The sequence below is a fragment of the Salvelinus alpinus genome, chromosome 29, assembly GCF_045679555.1.
Source record: "Salvelinus alpinus chromosome 29, SLU_Salpinus.1, whole genome shotgun sequence".
Taxonomy (NCBI): domain Eukaryota; kingdom Metazoa; phylum Chordata; class Actinopteri; order Salmoniformes; family Salmonidae; genus Salvelinus; species Salvelinus alpinus.
In genome coordinates this window covers 30190574-30209552 of record NC_092114.1, presented here as the reverse complement: position 1 = coordinate 30209552, position 18979 = coordinate 30190574, and the positions used below count along the sequence as shown (strand labels likewise).

Genomic DNA, 18979 nt, shown 5'->3' with positions numbered 1-18979 from the left:
CTGATAAATTAGACATTCCACCGTGATAGGGCCCAAATTCGCAGAGCGACCAATCAGCGGCAAGGACCACCTAGCTGTTAGCAGCGGGGCCTTGAGCGACTCCCACTCTTTTCCAGGACAGGAGAGAGCCACAACCCCCACACCGCCTGGAGCATTTGAATATGCGGATAGTCAGTCACTCAGGTGGATGGCTTCACGGAAACCATTCAAATTAAACCTTGCTCTTCCACATTCCACACCATCATGTTTGAAGTTAAAAACGAAGGACATCTAAATCCAGAAGCATAAATCAACCTATAGCTGTGTTCTGTTTAAGTTTGTTGCATTCACACAAAACACACTACAAACACCACATTGAAATACATATATAAACCAAACAGAATATAGGTCGATATCAGAAAAATACATTCAGCAAGGGGCAGGAAAAAAACATGAACATTTAAAGTAGCTGATCTTACAAAAATATCCAGGATATGACTACATGCATTCACCTTCGTTATTTCGTTTGAAACAATTTGAGCTAAGATATTTTGCTACTGTCATACATGTTTAGGACTACTATCGACCACACGCTGTAAACAAATAAATAAACAAACGCCTATCTCTTGAGATATTCGTTCCACACAACCCTCCGGTGAAGGATGCTCTTATCATTTACCATGTTTACTATTGTGTCCTAGCTTGGGGCTGCACGGTCTGTGAAAGGTCTTTTAATTGACTGATTTCCCTCAGAATCGCTGACGGATGCAGATAATGAATGTGATCGTAAACAGCGATTGTGTTGCCCTGTGTGAGAGGAGGGCCTATCTTTATAGGCTACACTTATAGGCTATATGTAAAACTTGTCGGTCCCTGCACCGATTTGACACAGCTATTTATGGCCTCTGAAACCCAATGGTTCCGCGACGATGAGTCACCTTTACCGGATCTGCGCTCTAACTCAGCCATCTATGCTTTTCAATGGGAACTGTCATGACATTGACAGTGCAGGGGTCATCCGGCTTTCCTTACAGCACTGACTATACAGCATTAACTCAATAGGCTACAAGACTTCATTTGATACAAGGGAACCTCATCACCTGCACCCTCCTCCTGCCTTACCCTTCTTCTTTACATGTGGGCCAACGAGACCACGTGTGACAGTCATTTTGGGATGGACATAGGATCCTCCATCTTACCAAACCATGAATCATCCTAGAGCATGACCCACCGAAGACATATGTAGAGAGAGCGAGAGAGAGAGCGAGAAAGAGAGAGATATGGGGAGAGAGAAAGAGTGATAGAGAGAGAGGGAGAAGAAGAAAGAGGGAGAGTGGCAGATGGAGGGATCCAGGGACAGCGAGAAAGAGAGAAAGAGAGATGAAGAGAGAGAGGGGTTAGCTAATTAAAGCTAAATGACTGGTTTCATTCATATTCTGCTCTAATAATCCTCTGTCTCTCAGGCCTGCTGCTACACTGCAGGCTTCTCTGGGTCACCATGGAGACGAAGGGCCCTGGATCTGTCTGTCAGAGAACAAAGAGGGCTGGCCTTAAGGTGACCCGTGTCATACACTGGGGCTTAGTAATTACAATGCCTGGACACGTGCTCACTGGTCACACACACTGCAACCCCCCACCCAACTGCCACACACACACACATGCTAGCAAACACACAAATGCATACACCCACACCACCAGATGTTATGTAATAGTGACTGAAAGGGCTGGGGGGTCTATGTGTTGACCATAATTCCTCTAACAGCAGGCAAGATATCTGTAAGATGATCTACAACCAGGCTACAAGAGTATATTGTGTTTATCTTTTGACGAGGGTTCATTCATTTATTGTGTGTATGTTGTGTGGGGCATGAGGTGTACTGATCCATGTTTTCATATCAAGAACTGTTTGAGTAGTTCACCTGAGAAACACACGTTAGGGGCCTTGTGGTTGGTTGAAGGAGAAAACATCCCAGTGGCTCCATATGATTTCAGCTGTCAGCTCCCCTCTCACCTTCCTCCCCCAGGGGACAGAGCACTGATCAATAAGCTGATCCATCTATACTTGATCCATATATCATACTATGATGCTCTGTCAGATAGTCTTCCCTCCCACAAAAACAACAACATTTTGTTAGAAAAGATTGTGTCTTTTACATCTACTTTTTTCAAATACTGTGGTAAATTTTTCAGATGCACGTGGTCATAACTGATAACACTTGTCTTATGTTCAGAACCTTTGAGCATTCATTGGAGTTAAACACTTCTTTCACCCCCGAGTTATTCATGCAATATGAACGTTTTTTTGTGAAATACCATGAGAACATTTTCTTTAGTCACCAATGCATCAAATAATGACAGGCTCACTGTTTAGTTATTTTAACTCATGTAATCTAATATCAAAAAATGCATGATACAATTTTCAAAACTGATATTTTTGAAATGCTGAATAGAAGGTATTAGGCTATATTAGGCAGTATGTACCATTTTACAGCATTAAAAAAAAAAAAATTGTATCCAATGTAAAGTTTGGAGCATGTTGAGAAAAATGTCAGTCTTACCGTTTCAGTAATCTTCCTGTAAACAGCACATACATAGAATAAATCATAAGATATAGGGGTATTATGGCATGTACTGTAAAGCAGAAGCCTACAGTAAAAAGGTATTGGGATAGCCTGTTATGCCAGTTCTGCCCCTTGCAACATTGCACAAGATCAACTCTTCTATGTGACCTGTTACTGTAACTGCTACAGTATCACCTCTCTCTCTCTGCTTGACAAAATCATCAGCTTACAGTGTATCAATGAAACTCAGATAATGAGTGGAATATACTGTAATTTACAACCCAAGTATTTCAGCAGTGCATTGTACATTACTGCACCATCATTTCAAATAGAAGCACATAGGGAAATGTGTAAAGAGGTACTCTATTATATTGAAGCACACTGGCTGATGGAGTATGATAATGATGTAGTATTTACCACATCCATATATGATTTGGTTTTACCTTCCAACCTAAATTTATGTCAATTGATACATTTATGATGTAAAAATATATACAGTCTCCAAATGTATAGTAAACCAGGCACTATACAGTTTTGGTTCAGTAGTTCTCAGTTTTGAACAGTATGATTACCCGTATTTAACAATGAATAAAATGTTGCTAGAGTGTTTGATTGGTTAATGTGTTGAAGTCAGTAACATGGAATAAGACTATTGGGACTGTTGAGAGATCTTAAGGTAAGACAGTCCATCTCCAAGCCATCTGCTGAGGGAACCAATACATCAAACTACTGTGACACTGTCTGTTGGTTTTGCTGATTATCTGCCAATAGGGGTTGAGCAACAACGGTCCTAAAAACAGTTCATTTTCACATAAGAATTTCAGATATTGTACAGTCGTGTGTTTGAGTGTGTATGTGTGAGTGTCAGAGCAGATAACATTTCTAGCTCACATTTGACGATAAACGTTCAAATAGCATTTTTGTTCTCTGTTTTATTGTCTCATATACCGGATAGGTGCAGTGAAACGTGTTGTTTTACGAGGTCAGTAGTACGGCGCCCCTTGTGATATTTAGGATTAAGTGCATTGCTCAAGGGCATATCGACAGACTTTACACCTTTCCGGCCTGGGTATTCGAACCAGCGACTTTTTGATAACTTATCGCTAGACAATTTCAGCACCTTGGACAGCTCTTATCGTTAAAGCGAACGCCCTAAAAACGAACCGTTAATGATTTTTGGAAAGTTCTATCTAGCGCGTCCACGAAGACTAGGCCTAGTATTCAGAAGAAGCATTCATTTATCAAGACACAACGTTGTATTTTTTTCATATCAAGTCAATTCCAGAGCTATAACACGAGATTGATGGTTTACTTCAAGGTTTCTCGAGCTATATCGTTATTCGATAACGAAAAGTGTCCATGTTAAATTGTTCTCACAATTCAAACTCGTTTTAATGATACACGGAGTCCCCCTAGTGGTGACGGATGTATATGCATGCACACAGTGAGAGATGACATCTTTCTCCATCATCACTAAAGACCACTGAACTTGTCTGTCACTTTCATTAATACCGTATGCCTCGGATGCTCACCAGTCATATTTCTCACATCAAGATTACTGTTAAACAATGTCTCTCTCATCCCACTAGATGTCACTCTAGTTCTGTTACAATTTTGCGGGGGCCTATACTGGATCGAGGCTTGTTTGAATGAAATAGATGGAGTTTATATTTTCGTGCATGAAACCTAAAGACAAACTCATATACAAATCATAATGAAGACAATATCAACAGAATAACATAATGAAACAAATCTGGTTAGCTATATAAGCTAATGATCTTTGAATGATGGGTAAAATAAGAAGCCTTTAAAAAAGAAAACAAAAAGGAAAAATAAGAAGCCTTAGCCTATAAAAAGCAACACAAGCACAGTCAGGTTCCCTCCATAACAGAAAAGCCTGACTGATTATTATGGAGAGAGGCGAGCTGTGCCAGTGGGCTCGATCCGGGGAGAAGATCCTAGCCGTGGGTGTCCACTCCACTTCGGTTCCCAGTGCCCGCTGCCGGTGCTGCGACCCTAATCCCACCGTGTGAGTGGGTATCTGCCTCCCAGTAGCTAATCCTGCCAGGCCTTCTAGCTCGTCCAAAATGATGTGGTGGGTGGCATCATCTTTCATCTCAACCATCAACTTCAAAGCTTCCACATATTTAAATGTTTTTGACATCCTCAGCCCACGGATGCTTCGTGGAATTGGAAATATCCTGTGTGAAATGCAATAAAGATCAAGACGAAGTATTTCAAAGATTTACGATTCTGAGTTGTTTGCTTCTATCTTTATTGGTATGGAACAAAATAAATCATCAAAGTGCTCAAGGTGCCACACAAGAGCCCTTAGCCCTCTGTTATTTTATCTTTGTCATTGCTTTCACTCTCCACTACCATAAACTGACAAACTGTGTTCCACAGCCTGTAGCCATAGGCTATTTCATATAGCCAAAATCATACAAATGTAATCTCTTTTGTTCAATAAATAATAGACGTCAATGTGTCCATATTGTAACATATAGCCAACATAGCCTATAGTGTGAACAGCCAAATGATCCGTGAGAGAACGGATTTTCAAATAGGAGGATAGCAAGAGAATGCAACGTAGCCTACTTCTACCCATAAATACGGAGTTAAAGTAACCATATACAGAGCAAACAAAGGCAAAAGCAATAATAGGCTACCCATTTGTTCCACGCGCGCTCTATTTTCCTCTCAGAACAGTGCGCGGCGTTAATCCATAGACAATAAAACCAGGGTTAATCCCACCCACTCTGCTCACCCCCGCAGCCTGGTGCTCAACCCCCCCCCCCCCCCCCTCTTCCTCCTGCTGAGTTTCGTGAGAAAACGATCAATTTAAAAACCGTCTGCCTAAAACCGAACGTCGACCAAGTCTACCGTTCTGGAGATGTGATGGATTATAACGGGTTGTTCCCGGAGAAGCAGGTTTAAATGCATAATCAAGGGAGACAAGAGACGGGATAAACAAGGGGTAACGTTAGCAGGCGGAGCGAGAGCAATTGCCGAAGACAAAGGTAACTGTGCTACGAACTATGTGATGAATTAACAGTCGAGAAGAACAGTTGGGAGTGTGCAGGAAGCAGAGTTTGAAAAAAGCTCCAGAGATTGTCTTTTGAAATATGAACAGAGCGACATGCTTTTTTTGTCTCCATCTCTTTCATTGGAATCCACAGATGAGCTCTCGGTGTTCGGGAAACATAACAACCCTAACATGACGATGCCCTGTAATGGTAACGACAGTCAGTCATTATGAGAAGCTAAACTGTAACCGTTAGAGGCATATATGCTCTTCATGGATACACAGGGAGAAAGGAGAGATTCGTTTAAAAACACATTATCAGAAAAAATGATGGTTTGAGAGGCTATAGTTTAGATGTTTGAAGGGACATGTATTCGATCATTTTTGTTCAAGTCGAAAATCGAACTCTAGCCACGAACGCTGGCACTCTGAAATCTATAACGAAACGCACAAGCCACTGCAGAGATTGAGTGGCTTTTCCCACATTCTTTCCCACATTTTTTTCTTGCTAAGTGTGTATACTTGAAGACTATAGGCTACATGTTGATGAAAGAGACTGACATAGATCTACTTCTGATATAGATTCAACGAAAGCACATAGCGGTCTATAGGCTACTTTCAGCACCTCGGACAGCGACCAAAATGACACGGCTGCGCAAGAAAGCTCTCATTGCACTTTTCTTATTCACTCTCTTCATCTTCGGGACCATGATGGGCCTCAGAACACTGAAACCCAGCGATGGCTTCTCAGACCTTGCCCCGGGGATGGGAGAGTTTGTGAGGGAAAGAGGAGGCGACCATCGACGGCCAGTCTCAAACGACATGGTAGTTTCCCCTGGTCAGTCCCATCTAGCCAGCGACACCAAAGTCGTCTTCACAAAATCCGACCGTGACTACAGTATATTCTACGACGTACAAATATTCTATTACTTGTGGTATGGCACCCCACAGATGGACGGTAAATATATTCACTGGGACCATGTTCTAGTGCCGCACTGGGACCCTAAGATCGCCCCCAGCCACTCCAAAGGAAGACATACTCCTCCAGAGGACATAGCGTCGAGTTTCTTCCCGGAGCTAGGACCATACAGTTCTAGAGACCCCTCCGTGCTGGAGTCACATATGTCGCAAATTGAAGCGGCTGCAGCAGGTGAGGGATTTTGGCACCACTAACCCCCCAAACTTAAATATTACCATCAAAGGTGTCCTGAACAAGATACTGTACCTCTCAAATATTGAAGTATTAAAGTAGCTTCACTTAAACTCCTCCATTCATCTGCACCAATTTTATGAAGGGTTGTTATAGGCCTATCCTTATGTCAATATTTATACCAGAGACATCACTAACTGTTTCCGCCTCAGGTGTACTGGTTCTGTCCTGGTATCCGCCTGGCATTGCAGACAACCATGGCGAGCCATGTGAAGACCTGGTGCCTGCTGTCATGGACGCTGCCCACAGACACAGCATCAAGGTAACTGGTGAGAGAACCGGTATGTTTTTACAATTTCTGGTGCTTTACTGAATTCATAAATGTCTGGCTGCGGGGTTGGGGTCGAATCCATTCCAATTCAGTCAGTTGGAATTTCAGTTGACTTCCGGATTGGACTGAATTGAAATGGAATTCACCCCAACCCTGGCTGGCTGGCTGACTGGCAGTGATGATTGGTTGGTAGGTGCTTCCAGGTTTATGTTGTTCACTCAGATTGTGTAACAGTCTGTCACAAGAGACTATGTTAACTCCGACCTTTGTTGTAGTAGTCTAAGTGAGTATCAGTCATGGCCTTTGAGCCTAGATAAATACATATAAATATTCCTGTTACCAAAACTGAGTGAGCAGCCACAGTGTACGTCATAACTTCACTGTGTTCACTCGAAGACAGACGCAATGCATTTCATTTTTAGAGGGTGAAGTGTGTGATTTTGGAATGTATTTTCTATGTATAAAACCATCTGTTCTAGCCCACTTTCTTCCTCCATCTTGTATATTATTGATGTAGACAGAGAAAACACATTTCTTCAACAACCTCACAAGTCTTTGGGTGCTTCACAAGGTCCTCTGAAGGCAGACATAACATTTCTTCAGGATTTTTAAACCGAGGGAAGACAGTTTCCATTTGACTTGGAAGAGTGACTCAGGGGACACGGTTCAAGCCCCTCTTATACTGCTTGACTTTCAGTCTATTGAAGCCATTATAGATGTTCTGTACATTCATGCACGCACCCACACAAGGACACACTCACACGAACAGCATTGGCATAACTGGGGCTGACCATGCAGCCTGAGGCCTGTGTGCATGGCACGAGAGGGTTTCGCACACACACACACACACACACACACACACACACACACACACACACACACACACACACACACACACACACACACACACACACACACACACACACACACACACACACACACACACACACACACACACACACAGTTTATACAGCTGAGTAAAGGAACTCGTTGAACAGCACATCAGCTCACCTTGCCACTCTGCCTCTGATTTCAAAACCAGCCACGACACAAACTGACAGCCCAGCTCGGTCGCTGCTGTGTCAAACACAGTGTTGCCATGGAAACTGTTTATGAAGACCTTGCAGCCTCTTAAAAAAAAGAGAGCCAGCGAGAGGGAGTGGGTGTTCTTTCCTTTCTATCTAGCCCGCCACGCTCCGTCATTCATGGCTCGACTGTTCTATCAACAGTTGACGGTGAGGTGAAGTAGACCTTTTGCTATACAGCAGCTGAGGTAAACATCCTAGTTGTCAGGCAGTTTAAGACTGGTCCCATATCTGTTTGTGCTGTCTCGACAATGACAGTAGGTGTTGGCTATACAGCACAAAGAGATCTGGGATCAGGCTAGTCTAATCCTGGGGTGAGAGAGGGCAGCTGCCACAGTCCTATTCATGTAATTTGGATGATACACAGTCATCTGTGTCACAGCAATCACAGCCATCTAAATGCTGAGAGACTCCCTGTTGATCCTTCAAGGTGTGGTGTGTGAAATCTGGATCAAATCCAGGTCTCCCTTAAAAAAATTGTTTTTAAACCTCAAGGGATTTCATCCTGGTTTGATGTTTATACAGTGGGGAGAACAAGTATTTGATACACTGCCGATTTTGCAGGTTTTCCTACTTACAAAGCATGTAGAGGTCTGTAATTATTATCATAGGTACACTTCAACTATGAGAGACGGAATCTAAAACAAAAATCCAGAAAATCACATTGTATGATTTTTAAGTAATTAATTTGCATTTTATTGCATGACATAAGTATTTGATACATCAGAAAAGCAGAACTTAATATTTGGTACAGAAACCTTTGTTTGCAATTACAGAGATCATACGTTTCCTGTAGTTCTTGACTAGGTTTGCACACACTGCAGCAGGGATTTTGGCCCACTCCTCCCTACAGATCTTCTCCAGATCCTTCAGGTTTCGGGGCTGTCGCTGGGCAATACGGACTTTCAGCTCCCTCCAAAGATTTTCTATTGGGTTCAGGTCTGGAGACTGGCTAGGCCACTCCAGGACCTTGAGATGCTTCTTACGGAGCCACTCCTTAGTTGCCATGGCTGTGTGCTTCGTGTCGTTGTCATGCTGGAAGACCCAGCCACGACCCATCTTCAATGCTCTTACTGAGGGAAGGAGGTTGTTGGCCAAGATCTCGCGATACATGGCCCCATCCATCCTCCCCTCAATACGGTGCAGTCGTCCTGTCCCCTTTGCAGAAAAGCATCCCCAAAGAATGATGTTTCCACCTCCATGCTTCACGGTTGGGATGGTGTTCTTGGGGTTGTACTCATACTTCTTCTTCCTCCAAACACGGCGAGTGGAGTTAGACCAAAAAGCTCTATTTTTGTCTCATCAGACCACATGACCTTCTCCCATTCCTCCTCTGGATCATCCAGATGGTCATTGGCAAACTTCAGACAGGCCTGGACATGCACTGGCTTAAGCAGGGGGACCTTGCGTGCGCTGCAGGATTTTAATCCATGACGGCGTAGTGTGTTACTAATGGTTTTCTTTGAGACTGTGGTCCCAGCTCTCTTCAGGTCATTCACCAGGTCCTGCCGTGTAGTTCTGGGCTGATCCCTCACCTTCCTCATGATCATTGATGCCCCACGAGGTGAAATCATGCATGGAGCCCCAGACCGAGGGTGATTGACCGTCATCTTGAACTTCTTCCATTTTCTAATAATTGCGCCAACAGTTGTTTCCTTCTCACCAAGCTGCTTGCCTATTGTCCTGTAGCCCATCCCAGCCTTGTGCAGGTCTACAATTTTATCCCTGATGTCCTTACACAGCTCTCTGGTCTTGGCCATTGTGGAGAGATTGAAGTCTGTTTGATTGAGTGTGTGTACAGGTGTCTTTTATACAGGTAACAAGTTCAAACAGGTGCAGTTAATACAGGTAATGAGTGGAGAACAGGAGGGCTTCTTAAAGAAAAACTAACAGGTCTGTGAGAGCCGGAATTCTTACTGGTTGGTAGGTGATCAAATACTTATGTCATGCAATAAAATGCAAATTAATTACTTAAAAATCATACATTGTGATTTTTTGGATTTTTGTTTTAGATTCCGTCTCTCACAGTTGAAGTGTACCTATGATAAAAATTACAGACCTCTACATGCTTTGTAAGTAGGAAAACCTTCAAAATCGGCAGTGTATCAAATACTTGTTCTCCCCACTGTATGTATGCTGTAAGGCCCTGGTATGGTTCATTGAAGGGTTGGCAGGTATTATCTCTCAGTTGCAGCAAAGACACAGAGTCACAGAGAGAAAAAGGCCTTAGGTAATACTTTAAAGTAGAGAGTATTATTGCCTTAAAGTAGAGAGCAGTATCCTGATTATTATCTCCAGCAGATAAAGTTCACTGCCAGGACACTGGAAGGAATACAACTCCAAAATCCCTTTTATTTTCTTAAAAGATGATGGAGGATCACTTGAGATCAAAGAGAGGGTGAGGTCCTGAGTTTGGATAATGGGTATGATCGCTGGGAGCTAGGAGTGTCTGCTTCAGTGGTCCGCTCTTCCTCATCCTCCTCCTCTTCCTCGCTGCAGTCTTTCAATTTTCAAGAAAATAAAACTCAGTCCACATCCTGCTCCTCTCTCTAAAGTTAGCTCCTGTCCTGTGCCATTCTATTGCCTTCTATCTTTACACTTGAGACACGCTCTCTCTCTCGCACGCGCACACGCACACATCATTCTGTTTGATTGCTGATGTTACCTGGACCAATCCCTATGGGGCCCCAGAGTCAGAGAAGGAGGATTTATTTAAAGATGATCCACCAGCTAAGCGATCTCTAATTGGCTGATCCCAGCCCTCTGATTGGCTGATCCCAGCCCGGAGGCCTCTGACACACACCGTTCGCTTGGTCCTCAAAATAACTGTCATTCTGGATGGACACTGGGATGCATGAAATTTGAGTACCCACATATTGATTCTCTGAGCCTCAGGAAAAGGTTATACTATTTAAGGATGGATAAGCTAGTTGGAGGATACATGACGAAGCACATTGGTTTTAACAATAATGAAGCATTTCTGAAATCCATTTCCATTGTCCTCTAAGAGTTGCTGAATATTTCCCTCTGTTCATGTACCTTAGGATTATTTTACTATGCCAGTGATTTGAACAGTCAAACTCACAGATGGTGCTCACCACTCACCACACCTTACCAATTGAATTCTGAAGGCATTGCCATACTGCTTTTTAATACCACAATGAAATGGCAATGTGCTGATATACTACTGAATATTACTTCTTCCTTTACAGAACCGTGTTTACATTCAAGTGGTATAATAATGCTTCAAAGACCTTGAAAATGTGTATTGCAGAGAGTATTGTCCTCTTTATTAAGGGTTTATAATGATCCATATGCCTACTCTGTTCACACAGGTGGCGTTCCACATCCAGCCGTACAAGGGTCGGACCGACCTCAGCATGCATGATAACATCAAATACATAATTGACAAGTAGGTTGATCAGTGGAAACTGTCCTATACATCCACATCTCCTCTTTCTCTCTCTCTCGCTCTCTAGATCATTGACAAGTAGATTGGCCTTCGACTGTTCTGTACATCTGCGTCCTCTAGCCAGCCACTCCACTTCTCATCTAATCTCCTTTCCTTTCTCCACTTCACTCTTTCTATCTCCACTCTCACTTCCCCCACTTCTCTCTCTCGCTCTACCCACATCTCTTCCTTTCGCTCTCTCTGCCTCTCAACATCGCACTCATACAGATTAAGATTTTCTTATCACTTACTTTAAGCCAAAGGTCAGAGCTCTGCTTTCCATGTTAATGTCCAGTGACTTTGGAGGTCTAGGGATCTGGAGAAATCTGAGTCCTCTTCAGGTCTGAAGGAGGTAGAGAGAATGAAACTGCAAGTAGCCTTTGTCCTGATTGGATTACTTTCACTTTCATTATTAGAGTATTCATCTGAGGGCTTTAGACAATTGATAGTGCCACTAAAAGATTTGTACCTGTGGAAAAATGTATGAAAAGAGCTTGGCTATGGAACAGACCAGCAGTAGCCTGCAGGTCCCACATCTCTTTGTGCCGTCTTGCCAACTCCAATGGTCATTGTCATGCCAAACATATTCATAACAACGACTATAGTAGAGGACAAACGTAAAGGGCAGAAAACGAATGTGATTGTTTATCTAATGAGGCATGATAGTGATCCACCTAAACATTGTCCAAACATTGAGACACCCTCTGCGGTTGGGCGGTAGGGTTGGTGTATCGCTGTCAAGCTTACTGAACAGTGATGATCGTGATTGAGGACAAGCCTAGTACACCTTGTTTCCAGGGAGAGATGTTTCTGCCAACTTCTGCACAACCAACTGTGCTATCCATCTGCCTGAAAAGAAACCACAGAGAGAATGAGAAGGGAGGGGGGAGGGGATGCATTTCTATCATCTGATCTCTCCATCTACAATGTTCACACACTCCAAACTTGCTCTTGAAAATAAGAGCACCATTCCACATAATAGCATTTTCTGTAGACATCTGACACTTCACCCAATTGAGAACACTTCTGTTGGCAGAACCTGCTGTTTTGTAACAAGTGTATATATCCTACTGTTCAAAAGTTTGGGGTCACTTAGAAATGTCCTTGTTTTTGAAAGAAAAGCACATTTTTTGTCAATTATAATAACATCAAATTAATCAGAAATACAGTGTAGACATTGTTAATGTTGATTTTTAATGGAATATCTACAGTTGAAGTCGGAAGTTTACATACACCTTAGCCAACTACATTTAAACTCAGTTTTTCACAATTCCTGACATTTAATCCTAGTAGAAATTCCCTGTCTTAGGTCAGTTAGGATCACAACTTTATTTTAAGAATGTAAAATGTCAGAATAATAGTAGAGAGAATTATTTATTTCAGTTTTTATTTCTTTTTCATCACATTCCCAGTGGGTCAGAAGTTTACATACACTCAATTAGTATTTGGTACCATTGCCTTTAAATTGTTTAACTTGGGTCAAACGTTTCGGGTGATCTTCCACAAGCTTCCCACAATAAGTTTGGTGAATTTTGTCCCATTCCTCCTGACAGAGCTTGTGTAACTGAGTCAGGTTTGTAGACCTGCTTGCTCACGCGCGCCTTTTTAGTTCTGCCCACAAATGTTCTATGTGATTGAGGTCAGGGCTTTGTGATGGCCACTTCAATACCTTGACTTTGTTGTTCTTAAGCCATTTTGCCACAATTTTGGAAGTATGCTTGGGGTCATTGTCCATTTGGAAGACGCATTTGCAATCGAACCCACAAATGCTGATGCTCCAGATACTCAACTAGTCTTAAGAAGGCCAGTTGTATTGCTTCTTTAATCAGCCCAACAGTTTTCCGCTGTGCTAACATAATTGCAAACGGGGTTTCTAATTTTAAAATTATAAACTGGATTAGCTAACACAACGTGCCATTGGAACACAAGAGTGATGGTTGCTGATAATGGGCCTCTGTACGCCTATGTAGATATTCCATTAAAAATCAGCCGTTTCCAGCTACAATAGTCATTTACAACATTAACAATGTCTACACTGTATTTCTGATCAATTTCATGTTATTTTAATGGACAGAAAATGTGCTTTTCTTTCAAAAACAAGGACATTTCTAAGTGACCCCAAACTTTTGAACTGTAGTGTGTGTGTAATATAAACATATATACTGTATATATATATTTAAATTAAATCATCTCTGACTGTGGTGGGTGCTACACATTGGAGGATTGGCTATCTATGCTCATGATATGTTTATCTTCTTGCATGTTCACTTCTCTATAAAAAGAAGCGTGATTTGCATGTATACTGCAATTCAGATTCTAGCTGCATATGTCAACATGAACTAAACTAAACTAAATCTTTACCTCATAGGTACGGGAACCACGGCGCCTTCTACCGCTTCAGGTTGACCACGGGGCGGATCCTTCCTCTGTTCTATGTCTACGACTCCTACCTGACCCCGCCTGAAGCCTGGGCCGACCTGCTCCACCCCGCCGGCACCCACACCCTCCGCGGCACGCCCTACGACGGTGTCTTCCTCGCCCTGGTCGTAGAGGAACGCCACAAACACGAAATCCTGGCCGGTGGCTTCGATGGCATGTATACGTACTTTGCCTCCAACGGCTTCTCCTTTGGCTCCTCTCACCAGAACTGGAAGGCGGTCAAGGCCTTCTGTGACGGTAACAACCTGCTGTTTGTACCCAGCGCCGGGCCGGGATACGTCGACACCGCAGTGAGGCCATGGAACAACCACAACACGAGGAACAGGGTCAACGGACGCTATTACGAGACTAGCCTGCAGGCGGCGTTGTCCGTGCGGCCGGAGATCGTGACCATCACGTCATTCAACGAGTGGCACGAGGGGACACAGATTGAGAAGGCGGTGCCTAGGAAGACGGTGTCGCGGCTGTATCTCGACTACCAGCCCCGCCGGTCAGATCTGTACCTGGAACTCACCAGGAAGTGGGCCGAACACTTCAACAAGGAGAAAGACAAGTGGCTCATGTAGTGTACAGGACTCCTGACTGGACTGGGTTCGATGGGAATAATGCCTTTTGGGTGTGACTGGAGCAAGTAAAAATTAGGAGCTTTTCACACTACTGAGCCAGACCAAACCAAACCAAGCTGCATTGAGCTGGCCTGGTTAGTGGTTACACGTCCTTTATAGTTGCTGGAACCATGTTGAAAAGAAAAATGTGGAAAGAAAATAGCACAGCCATCACAGTTTGATTTGGGTCAGCATGATAGTTTGAAAAGGGTAGGAGTGGCCTCACTGCTGGGTATTCTGGGTCGATATGAATATACACTCCTCTATGGATTTATTTAGACAGTGAAGCTAAAACTTGCAAATTTGGCCCTATTCTCCAGCATTTTGAATTTGAGATAAAATATTTAATATTAGGTGATAGTACAGAATGTCACCTTTTATTTGAGGGTATTTTCATACATATGTTTTACTGTTTAGAAATGAAATACCTTAATGTATCTAGTCCCCCCATTTGAATACCTTATTTTTTCATAAGTATTTGGACAAATTCACTAATAACGTATTAAAGTAGTCAGAAGTGTAGCATTTGGTCCCATATTCCTAGCACGCAATGACTACATCAAGCTTATGACTCTACAAACTTGTTGGATGCATTTGCAGTTTGCTTTGGTTGTTTATCGGATTATGTTTTTCCTAATAGGAACTAAATGGTCATTATAAACTGGGTGGTTCGAGCCCTGAATGCTGATTGGCTGACAGCGTGGTATATCAGATTGTATACCACGTGTATGACAAAGCATTTATTTTTACTGCTCTAATTAAGTTGGTAACCAGTTTATAACAGCAATAAAGCACCTCGGGGGTTTGTGGTATATGGCCAATATACCACGGCTAAGGGCTGTATCCAGACACTGTGTTGCGTCGTGCATAAGAACAGCCCTTAGATGTGGTATATTGTCCATATACCACACCCCCCCCCGTGCCTTATTGCTTAAATAATGTACTGGAGTCACTTTTATTGCTTCACTGTTCAAATAAATACAAAGGGGAGTGTATGCCTTTGACTGGAACAAATGGGACTGCTCACACCATTGACTTAGGCCAGGTGGAATTGTTGCTATCAGAGGGCAAGATGGAGGTTCCATTATATTGCTTACACCTATACAATCCTATTACACCTATCCAATCCTCTCAGATCTGCCAAAGTGTCTAGGTGGAGAGGTCTAGGGGTTGATTTGGGATTCAGGGGTACACTCATGATTTAACCTGTCTCTGTGTTCATCAACTCTTCTGTTCTTCTCTCAAATGAACATTCCAGAAGACTTTTCATCACGATACCTGGTTTCTTTTTGAACATCTGAATATTCAACAAAGTTTAATCGGTTGGTTACCTCGACTTATGTTAGTGGCAAGAAACGGTCTGTTTTGAGTGACTTAAGTCTATTCCTTTCAAATTAGTTCTGTTATGATGATCGCCACAGTAACGATAGAGCCATTGGGGTTGTGTAGTGTGGGTGAATTCTGTTGTGATGATAGAGCCATTGGGGTTGTGTAGTGTGGGTGAATTCTGTTGTGATGATAGAGCCATTGGGGTTGTGTAGTGTGAGTGAATTCTGTTGTGATGATAGAGCCATTGGGGTTGTGTAGTGTGGGTGAATTCTGTTGTGATGATAGAGCCATTGGGGTTGTGTAGTGTGGGTGAATTCTGTTGTGATGATAGAGCCATTGGGGTTGTGTAGTGTGGGTGAATTCTGTTGTGATGATAGAGCCATTGGGGTTGTGTAGTGTGGGTGAATTCTGTTGTGATGATAGAGCCATTGGGGTTGTGTAGTGTGGGTGAATTCTGTTGTGATGATAGAGCCATTGGGGTTGTGTAGTGTGGGTGAATTCTGTTGTGATGATAGAGCCATTGGGGTTGTGTAGTGTGGGTGAATTCTGTTGTGATGATAGAGCCATTGGGGTTGTGTAGTGTGGGTGAATTCTGTTGTGATGATAGAGCCATTGGGGTTGTGTAGTGTGGGTGAATTCTGTTGTGATGATAGAGCCATTGGGGTTGTGTAGTGTGGGTGAATTCTGTTGTGATGATAGAGCCATTGGGGTTGTGTAGTGTGGGTGAATTCTGTTGTGATGATAGAGCCATTGGGGTTGTGTAGTGTGGGTGAATTCTGTTGTGATGATAGAGCCATTGGGGTTGTGTAGTGTGGGTAAATTCTGCTGTGATGATAGAGCCATTGGGGTTGTGTAGTGTGGGTGAATTCTGTTGTGATGATAGAGCCATTGGGGTTGTGTAGTGTGGGTGAATTCTGTTGTGATGATAGAGCCATTGGGGTTGTGTAGTGTGGGTGAATTCTGTTGTGATGATAGAGCCATTGGGGTTGTGTAGTGTGGGTGAATTCTGTTGTGGTGATAGAGCCATTGGGGTTGTGTAGTGTGAGTGAATTCTGTTGTGATGATAGAGCCATTGGGGTTGTGTAGTGTGGGTGAATTCTGTTGTGATGATAGAGCCATTGGGGTTGTGTAGTGTGGGTGAATTCTGTTGTGATGATAGAGCCATTGGGGTTGTGTAGTGTGGGTGAATTCTGTTGTGATGATAGAGCCATTGGGGTTGTGTAGTGTGGGTGAATTCTGGTGTGATGATAGAGCCATTGGGGTTGTGTAGTGTGGGTGAATTCTGTTGTGATGATAGAGCCATTGGGGTTGTGTAGTGTGGGTGAATTCTGGTGTGATGATAGAGCCATTGGGGTTGTGTAGTGTGGGTGAATTCTGTTGTGGTGATAGAGCCATTGGGGTTGTGTAGTGTGGGTGAATTCTGTTGTGGTGATAGAGCCATTGGGGTTGTGTAGTGTGGGTGAGCTTTGAGACTGACTTATTCTTTCCTGTATTACTTTGAAATGGTGAAAAATAAACATATTGTCTGTTTCCTATTTGAGAATACTTTGTGTTTGAAATAGGGTGGGTTCGACTAAGCCAAATCAGCAAGGGTCAGATCCATTTGGGAAGGAGACGGTTCTGTATTACACTCTTCTATCATTGTCAAGCCAAACTGTAATAGCTACTTTATCACTCAACTCAATTAGAAACCATGGGGTCAGTGCTGAATCTGCTGACTACCAACACCTTGTGGACTACCAGTGGAGGCTGCTGAGGGGAGGACGGCTCATATTAAAGTCTGGAATGGATATTATTATGAGCCGTCCTCCCCTCAGCAGCCTCCACTGTTCGCTACGCTGTCCTGCTCCACACACACACAGTACCCAAGCACATCACCCGTTAACACCAACTACCCAACCAGGCTTTGGCGTTGTGCGGTTATATAAATGTCAGGCTTCACAGCCCCGTGCGATGGCAGGCCCCAACACTCCTCATCATTACTGATCTTTCTAGTGCCAGGTGACAGATCAGATGATGTGTTCCTACCATTATAGCTCAATGGGTCAGATGATGTGTTCATACCATTATAGATCAATGGGTCAGATGATGTGTTCCTACCATTATAGCTCAATGGGTCAGATGATGTGTTCATACCATTATAGATCAATGGGTCAGATGATGTGTTCCTACCATTATAGCTCAATGGGTCAGATGATGTGTTCATACCATTATAGATCAATGGGTCAGATGATGTGTTCATACCATTATAGATCAATGGGTCAGATGATGTGTTCATACCATTATAGCTCAATGGGTCAGATGATGTGTTCATACCATTATAGCTCAATGGGTCAGATGATGTGTTCATACCATTATAGCTCAATGGGTCAGATGATGTGTTCATACCATTATAGATCAATGGGTCAGATGATGTGTTCATACCATTAAAGATCAATGGGTCAGATGATGTGTTCATACCATTATAGATCAAAGGGTCATGTGATGTGTTCATACCATTATAGATCAAAGGGTCAGATGATGTGTTCATACCATTATAGATCAAAGGATCAGATTATGTGTTCATACCATTATAGCTCAATGGGTCAGATGATGTGTTCATACCATTATAGCTCAATGGTTCGTACCTCAGAATGTCACCCGTCGAAGGGCAGTGAACTGTGTGAGAGAGAGAGACAGAGAATACAGAGATAGAAGGATGAAAATAGAAATTGACTGACAAGACAGTGGGAGAGCATTAATAAAGGAATCATTGACTTTCTTTGAGTCCAGTATCATCTGTGCCTGGACTCCAAACTGATATTCTTCATTCCACAATGATGAAAGGGACTATATCAGTTTGGATTCTAGGTTAGCGTCATCCATAGAGCGCTTGTTCATCCTTGATCAAACTGCATGCGTCCACCAGGCTAGCTAAGCAGAAGCATGAGAGGAAAAACCGCCAACCGAAAAATTATGTTTCCCTCTGTTAACTCAGTAACAGCTTTAGAATATTGAGGTCATTTGAAAACATTGTTCAACCTA

The 18979-nt window shown here is 42.9% G+C and overlaps 1 protein-coding gene and 1 long non-coding RNA gene across 2 annotated transcripts; one reads left to right on the top strand and one right to left on the bottom strand.

Annotated features, from left to right (window-relative positions):
- Window positions 1-5350: 5350 nt before the first annotated feature.
- LOC139558410 (glycoprotein endo-alpha-1,2-mannosidase-like protein) lies at window positions 5351-17490 on the top strand. Its single transcript, XM_071373521.1, has 4 exons — window positions 5351-6715; window positions 6928-7037; window positions 11467-11543; window positions 13951-17490. Exons 1-4 carry the CDS (start codon window positions 6208-6210, stop codon window positions 14585-14587), a joined length of 1332 nt encoding a protein of 443 aa, XP_071229622.1. The 5' UTR covers window positions 5351-6207; the 3' UTR covers window positions 14588-17490.
- Window positions 11396-14048, bottom strand: LOC139558411 (uncharacterized). Its single transcript, XR_011671565.1, has 2 exons — window positions 13944-14048; window positions 11396-12431 (listed from the first exon to the last, which is right to left on the bottom strand). It is a non-coding gene; the product is annotated as an uncharacterized lncRNA (long non-coding RNA).
- Window positions 17491-18979: the final 1489 nt, after the last annotated feature.

Coding starts and splice junctions, on each gene's coding strand:
- LOC139558410 (XM_071373521.1), top strand. CDS start 6,208: ATGACACGGCTGCGCAAGAAAGCTCTCATTGCACTTTTCTTATTCACT. Junction 6,716..6,927: donor AATTGAAGCGGCTGCAGCAG/GTGAGGGATTTT, acceptor TTTCCGCCTCAG/GTGTACTGGTTCTGTCCTGG. Junction 7,038..11,466: donor CCCACAGACACAGCATCAAG/GTAACTGGTGAG, acceptor CTGTTCACACAG/GTGGCGTTCCACATCCAGCC.